General features: G+C 43.4%; 1 protein-coding gene across 7 annotated transcripts in view; it reads right to left on the bottom strand.

The window, feature by feature from the left end:
• The window catches only part of Mtus1 (microtubule associated scaffold protein 1), a 121,733-nt gene that overhangs the window by 29,967 nt on the left and 73,410 nt on the right, over positions 1-18,356 (bottom strand). For 6 of the 7 annotated variants that reach the window (XM_050147205.1, XM_050147204.1, XM_050147203.1 and 3 more), the window contains one exon: positions 2,463-2,677. In XM_050147205.1, coding sequence (XP_050003162.1) covers positions 2,463-2,677 — 215 coding nt within the window. Of the gene's footprint in view, positions 1-2,462; positions 2,678-14,611; positions 15,000-18,356 lie in introns of those variants that run through there. The other variant, XM_050147209.1, reaches the window with a different exon arrangement.

Below are 18,356 nucleotides of genomic sequence, written 5' to 3'. Positions count from 1 at the left end.
CCTCAACGAGCACCTGATGAACTACATGACTTGTGTTTAGGGGCCAACTTTATCTGGGCCGAAGAGACTCTTCTTAACAGCTTATTTGTATATTCCTTAGGATGCTCCTGCCAGAAGGGGCCCTTAGAGATGAAGACAGAGAGATGGCAGATTCCTGCTTCCTTCAAGTACATTCCTGGACCTTTGCCCATGGAGGAGCAATGAAGGCAGGGCTGTCTCTTTTTTTTTTTTTTTTTGATTTCCAGATTTTAATGGCTCTTTTCTATTTTTTATTTTTTTAAATTTATTTATTTATTAAAGATTTCTTAACTAGCATTTGACTTTGTCTGTAGAATCAGTCTGTGTACACTGCGTGCAGATCGTGATGCAATGATGCTCACGTACAAAGGTCTGATTGTGCAGGGATCCTAGGAGGGCAGCAGCCGGGATCGACCCTGCTAGCTGTCTGGAGGCTCTGAGCTCTGTGCCTTCATTTTCTTATTTGTACATTCCCATTTACTATGGTCCGGGCGAGCATTTAAGAAGATAAATACCAGGTATTATTCACAAATATTAACTCTATCTTGTTTTCCTTCATTTCCCTAATACACAACCGAGCAGTTGGGCGGTGAGAGTTCCATGCAAAAGGGCACCAGTGTCAAATTATAGAGTTGTATAGTCAAAGCTAATAAATCAGAATCATTCCTGACAAGCATACATAATTTAATAATTTCCTAGTAGGCGCATTTTTAAAAAAGTTAATTTCAGTAGTATTTTTACTCAGCTCAAACATATACCATCCCATTTCAATCTAATCAATGAAAAATACCAATAATATATCCATATGCCCTTTTTCTTTCTAAGTCTTTAAGTACCATGTGTAGTTCCCACCAATTCTTAACTCATGATGATTAACTCACAATGATCATTTCACAGACACACACTACCCTCCCGAGAGTCCTGGAGAGCCACTAGAGGGCCGTCAGCAGGACTGAGTGCTCTGCCCAGTTAGCAGTGCACGGAATGGACTGCAGAGAGAAGGGTGGAAACAGAGGTGCCCACATCAGACCCTCTGTGGGCAGTGGAGAACCACTCGGGTAACCTCAGCAGGAATGAGTGCTCTGCAGAGTTAGCAGTGCGTGGGATGGACTGCGGAGAGAAGGGTGGAAACAGAGAGGTGCTATTGGAACCCAGTGATCAGTCGGGTCTAAAGAGATGACCTTGGGAAGAAGAGAAATCTCATTTTCCAAAGTATTAACTAAATGGGAAAGCAGTATATAATTAGACCCAAAAAAGTAAGTGGAATGAAACTTTAATGCTACTAGAATCTAGTGAGACATATGTGTGTGTATGTATGTGTGTATATATATGTGTGTGTGTATGTATATATATACATATATATGTTACAGGCAATTATCTTTTCTCTACTGTCTTTCCAATTAAGAGACTCTGGAAGGGAAATATTAGCAGGCTCGGGAGATGGCTCAGTGGTTAGGAGGGCTTGCTGTGAAAGCAAGAGGACCTGAGTTCAAATCCTCAATACGCATTTAAAAAGCCAGGTATGGTAGTCCATGCCTATACCTTCAGCCTGGGGAGTTGGAGACAGGTGGATAGTGGGAGACCACCAGCAAACCAGCCTGGCTGAAACTTCCAGCTTCAGGTTCAGTGGGAAACTCTGTCTCAAAAAGTAAGAAGAGCAACAGAGGACCATTCTTGCTTTTGCACACATGGGTGCCTGCACCCGTATGTCCACATGCTTATACACCGTACGTGAAGGCAGAAGGAATGAGCGGTGATAACACAACATTATTGTAATCCCAAATTCTAAAGACTGATGCAAGTATTGAGTGAGTGATGAATGTATAGTTTCAGTTCTGGAGATAGCTCAGTCAGTAAAACCCTAGCCTTATAAGGACAAAGTTCAGAGTTTAATCTCTAGTGCCCTCAGTTTTAAAAAGTCAGGCATGGTAGCGGTAATGGCACAATCCTTTAATCCCAGCATTCAGGAGAATCTCTTGAGAGTTCAAGGCCAATCCAATCCGCAGAGCAAGTTCCAAGAAAGCCAGGGCTACAAAGAGAACACCTGTCTCAAAAAAACAAACAAACAAAAGCCAGGCTTAGTTTCCAGTATAGATTGGTGGGGGAAGTGGAGACAGGCCGATCCCTGGGCCTTGCTCGTGAGCCAACATGGCCAGCTTGGTGTGTTTCATGCCAATGAGAAACCTTGCCTCAAAAAAGATGACTCCTGGGCAATAAATGAGGTCATTCTTTAGTCTCTACCTGTACGTACATACCATAAACATGAGCGTGCACAAGTATGTGCATGAGTGCGCTCACACACACGCACACGCACGCACATGGAGACAGACAGACGGTGCTAGAGAGATAGTGCCCTGGTCCTCCAATCATTAACTCAGACATATCTGTAGGACAAGCACGAGTTGAGCAACCTTTCCCCACGCCCGCAGGTTTTACATCCTTACCTCGGACAGGAGGTGCTGGATCACAACCGTTAATGCTTCAAACTTGGTATTGCCGCAGGAAAGAAGCTGCTTGAGGTGTAGGATGAATCCACTTTGGTTTTCACATTTCGTTTTGTATTGTGCCAACTCAAGTGCTCTTTCGGAGGACAGCACATCCGGGGCCGTCTGGGTCTGGATGCACAGGCTTCTGGGATTCTTCTGCCGGCCTTTCTCAACTGCAAGAGGAAGAAATGAAAGCACAAAGTTGTGCGAGGGTAAATTTTATAATCACCGCCACACGGGTTCACAGGCAGCTAACTGCGCGACATGAAAGCTTTTGAACCATGTTTACATTGGGAAATACACATGGAAGCAGATTGCAATCGATTGGGATCAGGGTGGTTGGAATTCATGACTGTGAAGATTCATGTGGAGCCAAGAATTACGCATATGAATCAAACACAGGTAGCAAGCAACTCAGAAACATAAAAAAATGGGCGCATAACAATTATTTCATGGCTTTTTACAATTGTGTGTTTGTGAGGTACGAGCGTGTAAGCGTGGATATCTGAACACCAGTGAATTCCAGAGGCAGTCAGAGGACAACTTCCCAGAGCTGCTTCTCTTTGACTCTGGGTCCCCAGATCAAACTCAGGTTCCCAGGCTGGCGCAGCAGGCACATTTATCTGCTGAGCCGTCTCTCCAACTCAACGGCATGGCTTCAAATTTTCCAGTAAAATTGACAAAGAAATATGACAGCCAAAGGCCTTTTCTATGCGGGCCTTTTCTGTGTCGATTGGGGGGTGGTCTTGTGATTTCTGTCTTTTGAATTTATTTATGTGATGAATTATATTTATTGATTCTTGTAGGTTGAGCCATCCCTAAAGCTCTGGAGTGAAGTCAGCTTGATCAGGTTGAATGGTCTTTTTGATACAATCTTGAATTCAGTTTGCCAGTATTTTATTGGGAATATCTGCACCTATATTTATCAGAGAGGTTGATTTAGTGTGCGTGTGTGTGTGTGTGTGAGAGAGAGAGAGAGAGAGAGAGAGGATGAACTAGACACTAGTATGCTACAAATTAAAGATGTAGTTTTAAACCCCTTTTGTTTATAAACAAAAGGTGAAAGGTATAATCAAAAAGGAGAGAAGATTTTTAAAAAAGAAATCCAATAGCAACAACTACTTCTGACATGAGCACAGAGGAAAATTCACATTACTAAACTTGAGAAGCTCTTCTTTGCTCCTACAGTTTCCTTTTTATAGACTTGTTATGCTGATGTGATGGCGCACTCCTTTAATCCCAGCAGTTGGAATGCAGAGGCAGGTGGATCTCTGAGTTCCAGGACAACCGGGGATACACAGCAAGACACTGTCTCCAAATAAACGAGTAAATTTGTTTCATTTTAACTGGTGTACAAAGTAATAGGTTTCATTATAGAATTCTCACAGATAGTTCCTTTTCACTTGTAAAAACTTCTCAGTTTGTTTCCTGTTGGTCCTCCTCCTAGCCCCAAAACCCCTCCCACTCCCCCAGCCGTCCCCTCCCGCTTCCCATCACAGGCCTCAGATGCTGCTTCCTTGCTGTCTGTCCCTGTCACTGCTGTGGTCTTCACTGCAGACCTGTCACTGAGCTAATTAATAAAGCGGCACATACACTGAAGATCTCGCTTCGCCCCACTGAGGTCACTGTTGAAGAGCCTGGATACATTGCTTCATTTTACAGTAAGTGCAGACTTAATGTTCCCCAAGTTGTAATAGTGGGTGAAGGAGAACTTTATCCCGAGCACCTCCATCTACGATACCATTTGGAGACCCTGCTCACTTCCCATGCTGAGCTCTGGGAAATACTTTTCTAAATGAAAATCTTGCTCAGTTTTGGAAGCATTCCAAACTTTTAAGTTGCTCTGGATAAAACAGAAAACAATACTGCTTGGTGTCTGGAAACAAACAGTCTCAACAATCAAAACAAATCTAAATATAAAAGGAAGGCACATGAAACCAGAAAGAGTAAAAATCAGTTTTCCTTATTATGAAGTGCAGTCCCTGTGGCGCCGTCCCCCTTCTGGGGTGACGAATTTGACGGGACTTTTGAAGCTGCAACTCTTTCCTCTCATTTTTTAGGGAGTCACAAACTACCATCCAGGGGAGCTGGAAGGAAAGTAAAGACACATCTGGATTGTGTTCCAAGAGTCAGCGATTCTTGGTTACACTCAGAATAATATTTAAATATCAAGTTACATTCTAAATAATATTTTAGTATCAATCAGATAAAGGGGCCCTCACTTCCTGCGGCTGCTTTACATGGTAAAACAAATCCCCACTGTGTCTTACAGTGCCTGGAGATGGGGAAAGATCCAGCATACTTTAGTGAATTTAGTTTTTAAATTGCTTGTCACTAACTGCCACTTCCCTAGATGAGGAAACCGCCAGTTTGATATTGCCGTAATCAAATAGTACAGAAAAATAATTGATCCCTTACTATATTAATGACAAAAATCTAAATGGCGTATCAACATATTCTGTATATCAATTCCTCAATGTTTGCCTTTGAGAGCTACTATTACTATGATGAAATATCATGACCAAAGCAACTTGGGGAGGAAAGGGTTTATTTCAGCTTACACTCTCCCTTCCAAAAACCTGGAGCCCACCAGCTAACAATGGCAGGGTTTTACTGTTAAGAGAGTTCTCTGTTCTCTTTTTCAAACCTCAGTCTCTCTGTAGCCCAGGCTAGCTTCAAATTCCTGGGCTCAAGTGGTCCTCTGCATTACCTCCCGAGCTATGGGCAGGTGCTACCCAGGATACCCCCCCCCCCCCCGTTTACTTTTTCTCTGATCTTTCTGGTACCTACATAGGAAAGATAAAGCCAGAGCAGATGAAAGGGCATCTCAACTGTAAACAGACTCTGTGGGATAGATCCGTTCAGAATCTAGGCCAAACAACACAGGCTCTGTGACCCCTCACATTCTAGAAATTAGACTGGATATGAATGTAACTTATTAAAACACAGGAACAAAATACATGCAATAACCTTACCAGATTACTGAGACTATCATTTCATAATTACAGAGTTTGAGGGGCGGCTCTCACCTGCTCCCCAGTTTTTTCCACAATGTCGGGGATCAGATTGGGGGGCTTTAGGCACACCCAGAACTCTACCACAAGCTACATCCCCAGCCTGAGGCTAACCTTCTACCTAACATTTTAGACAAAATATTCTGTAGGATTCTTGGAGATGTATAAACTGCATGGTGAAAATACAACAGAGTACATGTAAAACTAACAATGTTTACCTTCTTGGGCTAGGGATTAGAAGCCAGACAATAAGATGTTTTAAAGCATTTTCATACTTTCTGCCTTTTTAAAAAAGATGTACTTCGCTCCTATGCTGTGTGGACATATACGTGTAATACTCGTGTTTGCTGGTTTGTGTAGCCATGCACAGGCTTATAGAGGCCAGAGCAGGACATCAACTTTATCTCCTTGAGACTGGATCTTCTCACTCAACCTGATGCTTGAGGGCTCAGCTAGGCTGGATGGCCATTGAGCTCTTAGGATTTTCCTTTCCCCACTGCCCTACGGATGTTGGGGTTACAGGCAGGCACAGCTGTGCCAGATTCTCATCTGAGTGCTGAGGGCTCAAAAAACAGTTCTTATACTTACATGGGAACACTCCCACCTCTAGTGCCAGAAGCGACAGGGTAACTATTATCTACAGAAATCTGAATATATTAAATAAATTGAGAAATAAAGAAAATGATGTTAAAAAATGGTTAAAAGAAATTCTGAGCACTTAAGTCTTTACTCAACGCTTAGCATGCAAGAAAATACAATCTACTCAGAATCTTTCCTAGAGCAATCTAGGCAAGAATTTAAACATAGGGTTTGTTAAGGACTGGAACAAATTGACAGTCAAGGAAGAAATGACACATCGACATTGTTTTTCTAGGGTACACACCTTCCATTGGGCAGGGTACCCTATACCTGGGGCTGGACAAGCACACTGTGACCTCAATCTTTGCTCCACATACTATGCTCCCTTAGGACAATAATCCTACATGGCAGCCAATGACCCAGTTCACACATCCCTCCCTGTCCCCATTCCTGGTTCAATTAAGGATCAGAGAGGAAGAAAAAAAAATCTCCAGTGATGCTCAAAGCCCCGAAGCTCATATAAATGGGTTACTTCATAACATGGAAAGCCAAGGGTTTCCCTTGAGCCTTGTGGGATTTATTATTTACATGAACTTATTGTAATATGATAAATTTAGCATAATATGAAGCATACTATGACCACCTATCCTTAAATGCCCTTACATGTTTTATCAGGATGAGGATGTACTGTTTTGATAATAAGACTGTATTTAAAAAGATAAACTATTTTGCTTATATCTATGAATCTATTAAAAGAACATGATCTGAGTTCAATGAATTATTTTAATCTGAAACCTTAATATTATCAACAAACCAATATTACTGCCACTTCTGACTCATATTACAATGGATTCAGTATGGGAAAACATGAACTGCAAAACAAAACTGTTTGTGCACACACTTGTACACCCTTCACAATAGCCTCAAATAATATAAACTATCTTGGGGGTAACTCTAACCAACTCAAGTCAAAAAACTTGCATGATAAAAACTTCAAGTCTTTGAAGAAAGAAACTGAAGATATCAGAAGATGAAACGATATCTCATGCTCATGGATTGGCAGGATTTGCATTGTGAACATGGCCATCTTACCAGAAGCAATCTACAGATTCAACACAATCCCCATCAAAATCCCAGCACAATTCTTTACAGCTCTTGAAAGGACAATTCTCAACTTCAGGTGGAAAAGCAAAAAAAAAAAAAAAAAAAAAACACGGGATAGTCAAAACAATCCCGCACTATTAAAGAACCGCTGAAGGTTTCACCATTCCTAATTACAAGTTGTATCACAGCATTATAGTTTAAAAGAAAAACACTCATGGTATTGGCATGAAAAAAGAACACATTGATCAATGGAGTCGAATTGAATCAGACATTAGTCCGCATGCACCTGATTTTTGGTAAGGAAGCCAGAAATACACACTGAAAAAGAGACAGCATCGTCAACAAATGTTGCTGGTCAAGCGGAATGTCTGCATGTAGAAGAATGAAAATAGATCCATATCTATCCCCATGCACAAAATTCAAGTCCAAGTGGATCAAAGACCTCAACATAAAACCAGATATACTAAACTTGATAGAAGAGAAAGTGGGGAATAGCGTTGGCACAGGGGACAACTTCCTCAACAGAACACTAATAACGCAGGCACTAATATCAATAATTAATAGATGGGGCCTCATGAAACTGAAAAGCTTTTGTAAGGCAAGGACACCATCATTCAAGGCACCAGCCTACAGAATGGGACAAATGTTTTTAGCAACTCAGCATGCAATAGAGGGCTAATATAAAAATATATAAAGAGCTCAAGAAACTAGATATCAAAAAACCAAATAATCCAATTTGAAAATGGGGCATCAATCTAAACAGAATTCTCAATAGAGGAAACTCAAAACAGCTGAGAAACACTTCAAGAAATGTTCAATAACCTTAGCCATCCGGGAAACGCAAATCAAATGTACTTTGAGATTCCATCTTAGACCTGCCAGAATAACTAACATCAAAAACATAAGGAGGTGCTCATGCTGGTGATGATGTGGAGCAAGGAGAACACTCCCCTCATTGCTGGTGAGGGCTGGAGAGATGGCTCAGAGGTTAAGAGCATTGCCTGCTCTTCCAAAAGTCCTGAGTTCAATTCCCAGCAACCACATGGTGGCTCACAACCATCTGTAATGAGGTCTGGTGCCCTCTTCTGGCCTGCAGACATACATGCAGACAGAATATTGTATATATAATAAATAAATATTTAAAAAAAAAAAAAAGAATTCCTAGGTGCAGGGGCAGAGTATTAACCAAATCTGTCCATGAGGCAGACAGATAAGTGAAGGCGGTAGCCAGAAACTGAAAATAGAGCCAGAAAACAGACACAAAGGCATGACTTGAAGCCCCCGAGGCCTGTGCAGCTTGACACAATTATCAATCCCAACTAAAGTAAAAATGAAGCTGCTGGGAATATAAACAGAAGTGAGGGCCTGTGCATGGTGCAAGGCTTTACTCATGTAGGAAACAGAAAACAATGCTGTGAAGGGGAGGAAGACCTAAAGGGGCAACGCCAGAGAGGCAGAGAGGCCAGGAGGGAGACCTAAGAACAACAAATCCCCGGTCCATGATAGTGAGGACAGGCAGGAAAGAATGGGTTTACAAGGCAGAGCAAGAGGCCCACACAGTCGGAGCAAGAGACAACCAGTAAAGGTCAGGCATCTGGCTGGAAATGGTCAGATTGACAGGCAGAATGGGGGCAAAGGGAAGGAGAGGAATGTGGAGTGGCTTGTGGGGAAGGTGTTAGAACCTTCTCTCACACTCTACTCCCAAATCTCCAAAATTAGTCCGTCCTAAACACACCTGTTCTTCCTATTAATTGCCTGCCATGTAATTCTCTCAAGGTGCAATCAAGCCTAAAGATTGCCGGAGACTGCCCCCAACACACAGGACTATGGACACAATCTGGTTTTATCAATTTAGCAGTGATGGTAATCTGTGCAACCTTATCAAAAATTTTTAAATTATCGCTTATGTCAGGAAACAATAGCTTAAACATAGAGTTCAAAGATGACCTTGAGTTTGTAATTCCCCTGCTGTGTTCCTCCCTGGTCTCTGTTTCAGTTCTTAACTCCAGGTTCCTCCCTTGACTTCTCTTGGTGGTGAACTATAACTAGTAAACCGATCATTTCCTCCCAAGGGTGGTTTTGGTCAGAGTTCTATTATAAAAACAGAAAAGCAAACTAAAACAAGTGGGATTATTACAAATACTTAATCAACACCTAAACCGATTTGTATTATTTCAGAATCAAAAACCAGTAAGGTCTGCTGTAGATTCCATTTGTGAATTCTTTCCTTCATTCATAAGTGACCAAAGAACCAAACACTCCATTTCTCAGTTCTCTTTCAGGTAGAATAGTCATGTGACCGAGATCTAGCTCAAGAGCTTGGCTTCAGGGATCTGGAACCACCTCCTTCTGCATTTCCTTTGCTTGCTGCCTGAGAAAGGCACCCATAAGGAAAGAGACAGAAGACACAGCAGAGACACCAGAGCCATGCACAGCAAACATAGCTCCTTCTCAGGGGGGTGATATGGGATTCCCATCTGTATGCTGTTTATATGTTTTATTGCCATTGGTTAATAAAGAAGCTGCTTTCAACCAATTGCTTAACAGAATATAGCCAGGCTGGGAAAGATATAGAGTAGGTGGAGTCAGAGAGAAACTATGTAGCCACTGCTGGAGACAGATGCCAGATGGAACCTTACTGGTGGGCCACAACCATGTGGTGATACACAGATCAACAGAAATGGGTTAAAATTTAAGATGTAAGAGCTAGCTAGGAATACGCTTAAGCTATTGGCCAAACAGTATTGCAATTAACATAGTTTCTGTGTGATTTATTTCAGGTCTGGGCAGCCCTGAAAGGAACGAGCAGTCTCCACCTACAGGGGGAGGTGTGTCACTTCCTCAACTGTCTGGTTTTCATGCTTGGAACAATTCTAAAAAAAAGTTGTTCAATGCGAACATCCAATACAAGGACATAATTTGATGAAATTTCACTGTAATTTAACAGATTTCATTCACATGCTGTGTAATTAAAATTGTTCTCTTTCGTACTGCCTCAAGTAAATACATATTTTATACTAATACTGTTTTGTTCTCCCCTAGGACTTCCATTGCTAGCTATGCCCACCCCACCCCTGCTCCAGCACCGGGATCCACATCAGGCCTTTGCACATCGGGCAAACATTCTAGCAACAACCACATCTCCAGAGCTGCCTGCATGTCATAGGATATTATTCCCGGGGAGACATGAACAGTGTATCTCCTTATTCCAGATAGGGCATGCCCCAAGCACAGATCCAAGTAAGAGTGCCACTAAAGTCAACTCAGTGAACCCATGGGGTTTTGCTGAGGTTACTTAGAGGAGTAAGGGTGAGAGGGGTTGCTTACAGGGCCACAAATGACTCAAAGACAGTTGCATCACCATAAGCCACTTTGGCTTGGGTGAAAACAGCGGGGAACCAGTTGCTCATTGCCTAACCAGCAGGCAGCTCAGTAGGTGGGAGAGTCTCTGCTAGGTCATTCAGCGCAGCTGCTTCTGCCTCTTCCAGGCAGCTTGGCTGGTCTGAGAGCATCTGCAGAGTCCTTACTACTTCTGTTCACTCAAGGAGGGAGAAACCTAGTGCATCTGGTCAGTTTTAGGGACTTCCTGGGTCTTAAAGAGCTTCCCCCATTGGATGGAATATTTTAACTGGGAGGAAGTTGCTACACAACACCACAGCAATCATTTTTCAGTTCATTAGCCCGGCGAAAATAAATCAAAATTCTTAGTGTGATTAACTTAAGCCTTGCGACAAAGAGAACATTAAGTATTTGAGGATCAAGCAATACAATCTAAATAATACTTCTGCTTGGAAGAAAAACTGAACTGAGAGGCAAGGAATATTTATACTAAAAAATGTATTTCCCTTATTGTGAGCCACCATAAAATTAGGACCAGTCTACTGTGATTAAAAACCCAAAATACACTTAACTTAGCTTAATACTTTGCCAAGAAATACTCTTGACAGAAACTTGGGACTATCATGAGGTCATTCCAGACTTTCAGGGCTCCTTCCTCATCCTGAGTCTTCATCCATGTTTGGCATCTTTTTCCAGCATCGCACAAGATCCCTGCCAGAGTGGCTTTCTCTCCCAGCCCTTATTTACAGAAAAAAAAAAAAAATACCATCCCTAATTCAGTGGCACACGTGGTCAATACCAGCTCACCACGACGCCCAGTGCCCTGTGCACTTGTCCCAGGCTTTGACCAGGGCTTTGTTCCCAGCCTCTCTCTCACCTCACTGTTTGCTCAGAAATATTACAGTTCTCTCCTTTCTTTGCAGGAGCCACCTGCTTCCTCACCTCTCTAGGCTTTCAACACGATTTTTCTCTGCCTGGAGCACGTTTTATTTATTTCTCAGCTAGTTCCACTTATCCTAAGAGCCGACGTAAAAGGCACTCCTGGAACACCTGGATGAAGGTAACAAGAACCTGCCGAGAACCACCTGAGGGCCCAGGCCACACCCTACATGATTGCCTGGTCTCCTATCCAATTATGGGTTAGAGGAAGACAAAAGGGCTGTGTGGGACCTAGTCCAGGATATTTTCTCAGCACCAAGCCTTGTACCTGGCATATGGCACAGGCCCAACAGATACTCATATGTGACAAGAACGAATTAATCTTGCAGTCGCAGAAGCAGGTTAGAATCAGGGTAAAGCTGGTGGCACAGGGCAAATAAGCCCTCCAGAAAGTTCTATCAGAGGCTAGTTGCACTGACGGGACATGGTCAGTATTTTGTTACTGTTAGGTCAGTATTTTGTTACTGTTAGCAATAAGAGTAGGCCTGCAGATGTAGTTCAGTGGTGAAACAATTGCTTAGGATGCATGCGGTCCTAGGTTCGATCCCCAGGTGCTCCCCACCACCACCAAAAGAGCAAACTTCATCCTAAGCGCCTGAAGGAAGCCAGCCAGAGTGAAAACAAGCAAGGACTCCAAGGGTGGGGTCTTAAGTTTTTATAACCAATTGTTGAGGACGGCTGAGGATGAATAACAAGATGAGTCAACCGTGATGGCCAGATAAGAAACATGATGTCATTCAGAGAAATAAGCCAAGAGGATGAACTGGATTTGGGTGGTGGTGAGCTAAGGTTAGTTTCCAAGGGTGGTGCCATAGGACGTTCAGAGTTTAAAAGCCCAAAGCTAGGAAGTTCATGGCGTTTGAGGCCCAGAGACTTGGAAAACAGAACATGTGGACAGCAGAGTGTGAAAGCCCAGATAATCATACCCACAGTTACAGGCAGAGCCTCATACTCTTAAGACTCCAGATACCCCATCGCCAAGGCAACCAATGGCATTTCCTTCACTATGAATATAAACAAGTCAGTGCAGTGCGTACATGTGTCTGGGCCCCAGACATACGGGTGTAAAATAAGGTGGGCTTGTTTAGTGATGCATGCCTTCTGGGTCTAAAAATTATGACACTCAGCAGATGAATTTTAAAATTCTGGTATAAATTCAGAAAATGAGACATGACTGAAACACCACTATTCACTAAACTCTGGTGATTAAGGCCTCATGCCTTTTGCTCAAGCTGTCTGCTACAAACAATCCTAAAGCTACTGGAATAAACGAACCTTTGTTCACTCCAGCAATGGAATGTTTCTCGACTATTAAGAGTGGGGAAAAGCCTGGGCGTGTGGCTCAGTGGCAGCTAAGCAGGTACAAGACGCAGTCCCATCCCCAGCAACACACACACACACACTCAAGAACTAAGTAGATCAACATCAAACTCATATATTACCCTTACAAAGGCCAGCAATAGAACATTTACCAAGCTTCCCATTCTGAATAACAAAAGACATCCATACCTTTGTGTCTGGTTAAAGCACTATAGGGAAAATAAGCAAGAAACCGTGACAGTGAGAGCTCTGGGGAAGGGCAGGAAGTGGCACATTAGGGTGATACAGCACCCCAAAGACTCTCTTTTCTATTACTATGAAAATTTATTCTTTAGTAATTTCATACATGTGCATTATGTATTTAAAGCATATCACCCCCTGCTCCCTGGCTGTCTTTTTAACTTAGAGTAGGGGGTCTATATTACTTTAACAAATATTAAAATTACTTAGGGCTATTTTGGACCATAGAAAATATTAATCTAAAGCATACTTGTTTGTGTAGGTAGGGAAGAGGGGAGGAGCTGGGAAGAGCTGGGGGAGGGAGAGGAACGAACAGGATGAAAATACATGGCATAAAATGAATAACATTAATAAAGCACACTTGTATCTTTCACCTTATGTATTTGTCTTATTTTTGGGGTGCAGGCAATTGAAGTCAAGGCCTCAGCAGACACGGAGCTCAACCCGTGGTCCCCACCGCTTTAGTCTTAGGACTGAAGGAATTACAGTGGTATCTGGGCTGAGAAAGGAGCCACGGCTGACTCCAGCTTCCTTCCGTTACCTTCAGCCATCAGAGCTAGAAGGAAAGGCCAGCCAACCAAATGTCAGGTCAAGGGGAGTTATGAAACAAGGAAGGGATGCTAGGGAAAAAAAAAAAATCAAGATTATCCCCCAGAGAAGGCAAATGCCTCTGGGAAAACGAAAAGCAGCCTGCAGAAAGCAATCACCAGGGACGGCAATGAGCCAACAGAAAAACAAGAGGAACACAGGAAACACACACATGGCATGGAAAAATCATGCATCCACATGCCCATGAGGCAAGCCTGTTAGAGCCGCAGCCGCAACAAACTATGAGAACACTTAAGCCATTACAGAATGAAATCAACTTAATTTGCCACCATTGCAACCGTTAGCCAAAGTGAGAGGCAGCACCAGCAGGCAGTGCAGTCTGAACACAGCAGACAGCTTTACATACGCCTGAAGGGAGGCACTGAGATTTCCATCGGGCACAGAAAAGTGAAAAGCAGCTGCCAACACAAGCATTAGGGGCAATATTCTATGCCCACATTTGCTTTGACAAGGAAGACTGGAAAACTAAATGCGTGGTCCTCTCATTGGCCCTCCACAAGCATCATGGTTTTAAGAATGTTTGCAATGTGGAGATCTTTTTCTCTCAGTGAAAAAAAAAAAATGGCAATAAAATAAAACCACAACAATGCATCTCCTTCCTCGGTGCAAAGAGAAATCACCTTCATTTGCACACATACCCTATTTCCAAACCTCATTTGAAGACAGATGTGAATTAACAGGTGTTGGTCTTTACAGATTTGGTGGCAGAGAAGAGCACCCAGAAAGTTCCAAGGCAACCATCCTGCATCCATAAACACAAACAAGCCTACAGCTGCCTCCACTCCACAGAAGTACCCTCCGGCTCAACACAGGAGAAAACAGCTCATTGTTTGTTAAGCCTCTCACTAAAGCCAGCTTTCTCTCCAATTATCTGTCTCCATAGAAATCTGAGAAGCATTCGAGGGCTCATCAGTGCGCCCCTCCCCTACGCAGCGCTGAGCAGCGGATCTGTGCACGACCAACCTGTGTGGAAAATGACAGTGCTTTTCCTGAGCCCCGAAGGAAGCCGGAGGTTTCGCAGCAGTCCTTTGGCAGTGAGGCGGACATGGATGGTGGACAAGGAGAACTTGGGAGACAACAACATGTCTTCGGAGCAAGTGGGGGGACTTCGCAGGGAACGCAGGTTCCAGGGACCATCACATGCTGTCTTCTTTCTAACTCAGGACTCTCCCAGGCCAAGAGATACAGCCAAAGAAAAACAAGCCTACATTGCTCAGGTCAGGCCACCCAGAGGAAAAAGAAAGCCAGAGCTAGTTATCCTGGGGCTCCAGGCTTCCGTGTGCACTCCCAGATGTAGCTAAAAACAATGCCCTGCGTCTGAGCAAGAGCTGCGAGGAGCAGGTCCGGAAGAGTTACATCACACTGTAACATGCCATGGGTTGTTGTGGTTCCCATCAGGGATGGGAAAGGGGAGGAGAAAGTGGGTGGTCTCAGGAGCTTTATGTAACAGCCAATCATGTCGCAGATCCAGCCACTCTTGGAGCAGGGGTAAAGGAAATTAACTGCCTCGTATGCCTAACGTCTGTTTATTTCTAGGCAAAAGAAAAGATGTTCACTAAAGCAATCCGTGAACTGAATCAACTTTCTTAATGGCACAGGTTCACACTATCACCGCTGTGCCTTTTCCAGGTATTTTACTTATTAGAGTTATATGTAAGCCTGATTGCTTGGATTAAAAGCAAGCAAACAAACCAAAACCTCCAAGCAACAGCCACTTCCAATCTTCCACAAAGACCCTGCCTTGTTAGGCAGTGACAGGTTGTCAGAGCGGCAGCTCTAGTTCTCACGGGTTAAGGACCTCACGAAACGTGAAAGGTTAGTGCAGTTTCTGGACCAGGTCTGTTCCTAAGAATAAGTAAATAAGACAGAAAACTTAAACCCTAAGCCACTCATTGAATGCTGTTGACACTGACAAGAAGCAATTATCCTTTCAAAAGTCCTTCCTACACAGCATCCGGGAGTTGAAGACGACAGAGGACAAGAGGGAAGGGAGACTAGCGAGACTCATTCTCCTCACTTGTACCCCACACCCCATCATGTCAGAGGACGTCAGCAAAACCAGTAACCCCCAGAGGGTCCCTGTGGGGATGAATGAACACACCTATACCCCATCATGTCAGAGGACGTCAGCAAAACCAGTAACCCCCAGTGGGGATGAATGAACACACCTACACCTCATAATGTCAGAGGGCATCAGCAAAACCAGTAACCCCCAGAGGGTCCCTGTGGGGATGAATGAACACACCTACACCCATCATATCAGAGGGCATCAGAAAAACCAGTAACCCCCAGTGGGGATGAATGAACACACCTACACCCCATCAATCTCCTAAGTGAACCACATCCATGGCAACAGAAGAACCAATCACCAAGGACTTAAGAAGTCAAAGACCCAGACCTTTAATTGGCATTTTCCTGTATGATACCACAGGTTATTATTTTTAAACATTCTAAACCCTTTCCCCAAATTCTGAATTATTTTTAAAAAACTGCTATCATTGTGCTATCAAAAAACATGTTTCAAAAACCCAAGATATCAGTGATCATCAAACTTATAAACTGAATGATAAATAAAATATTATTATTACAAATAGTCAAGGGTGGGAGGGGGTTGTCTCTGGGTAGGTCTGGTTTAGGGGAGGTTGTTAACAGTAAACTCTTAAGTTGTCCTGTCAAAGGAAAATCCATTAGCTTACACCACCCAAAGGAAGACGTAAGCAACCCACTTGTCAGTTAGTTATATTCACTAAACGTTTTATTTTAAGAAGAAGCTGGAGAAATGGCTGTTCCTCCAAAGGACCCAGGTTCAGTTCCCAGCACCCACACAGTAGCTCAGAAATGTAACTCCAGTCCTTCCCAAGGGATCCAAGGCCTTCTCTGGCATTTTCAGACATCATTCATGCATCTGGTGCACAGTCATGCGTGCAAGCAAAACACCTAGACACATAAAATAGGGCAAAAGGACTTTAACTATACTAGCATTACGCTCTCCCTCACGTATGAACTATTAGCCCCTCCCCCTCTAAAAGCAGCAAGAACCTGAAATAAAAGAAATAATGTCACTGGAAAGGAAAACCCAAGTCAAATGTAGCTGTTTGTAAAATGCCCCCATATAAAATGCCAGCACGCGAAGAGTCCAAGCTTGCTTAGAACTAGCCTCAAACCGCTCAGTTTCAATTCTCTCGCAAACGTCACCTGCCCCCTGGTGGCCAGCTAGCATAAGTGCAAAGAAAAAAAGATGCCGGGTGTTATTTTGTAGTTTTAGAGGATCAGCAAAAAGCTCAGCCAAGAGGACAGAAAAAGCAAAGTTTGGTGCTTAAAGACGGGACAATTTATAAGGATTAAACTTTAGTTGACTTTTGTTGCTGGTGGTGGGGTTTGGGGTTTGTTTCGGGGAGGGGGGGAGGGCTTTATTTTTTGAACAGCAAATCTCTTAACTGCTGAGCCATCTCCCTAGACTTCATTCCTTCTCCCCCCCCCCCCATATTTTAAAGAATCCTGAAAAGCAATAAATAAGAGAGTCTCATCCTAGGCCCATTCTGGTCATGTATGCCCTCAGGCTGTGCTCTATGCAACGGCTCCTAAATCTACACTCCTGTGCAGTGGGTACATCCTATTCTTTATTCGTCATCCATAGATAATTGCATAAAGAAGAAAAAAAAAACAGGCCAAGCGGAAAGTGCACAGTTCCAAGTTAGTTGACGTTCCTTTTTGTTTCTTAGCTGTACATATTTTTCCCAGTCTAAGTTGTTAGTGTTCATCTTCTATCACTGTAGCAAGAACATACAATCTACCCTCCACAAATTTTAAACGCATGTTCCTGCTAACTATGCCACAACTACATGTGTTGTAACAGTGCTGTAACAATACCTTAACCTTTCATAACGGGATCTAACAGCAACTTCCCATTTCTTGGTGAGCACCCGCTGGCGCCCAGAAGCCGTTACACCTTCTCCTGCTACGATGCTGACTACCTTAGATTCTGAATGTGAGCAAAGTCAGCAAGACTCCCCACCTCTTCCGTGCACTGCACGCCTGTGCATTGGTGCCTGGGAATGATACAAGGGCCACGGTGTGCACAGCAAGGGCAGAGGACAACCCTCAAGGGTCAGTCTTTGACATCCGTTGTTTGAGCCAGGATTTTTTCTTTCTGCTGTGTGTGCCAGGCTACCTGAGCCATGAGTTTGCAGAGATTTTTCTATGTTGCTTCCCATCTCCCCATGAGAGTGCTCAGAGTACAGATGCTCACAAGGACAAGTCCTGATTCCCACCGAGCCATCTCCTCAGCATCATTTCCTTTGCAGGTACTGTGAAGAGCATTCCATTGTACGGGCATAGTATGTACTTTTTCTCTGCACAGACATTCAAGCTGTTCTTACATCCAAGTTACTGGGGATGATGCCGCATTTCACTTTGGTAGAGCAGCCCTCGTTGCGCATGTGGCTTGCAGGCAGTCCCTTCCGTCTTGTAGGCCAACAACCATGCAACTGTCTGTCTGTCTGCCCCCATGCTCTGCAGAGGTTTGCGTTTGGGATCGTCTCACTTGTCCAGGTTTGCTCGTCTTGTGTTTCTAGTATCAAGCCAAGAAACCACGACCAGCACAAAGCCACGAATGCCTTCTCCTTTCATTTCCTAAGCATTTTTCAGTTTCAAGCTTTCCCTTAATGCATTTTGAGTTGTTTCCTGTGTATGAGGCGAGATTTACTTC

This window comes from Alexandromys fortis, unplaced genomic scaffold (genome assembly GCF_014885135.2).
Source record: "Alexandromys fortis isolate MF-2015 unplaced genomic scaffold, M_Fortis_MF-2015_v1.1 scaffold_32, whole genome shotgun sequence".
NCBI lineage: Eukaryota > Metazoa > Chordata > Mammalia > Rodentia > Cricetidae > Alexandromys > Alexandromys fortis.
The sequence above is the reverse complement of the archived record's forward strand: the minus strand, read 5'-3'. Positions and strand labels throughout refer to the sequence as shown.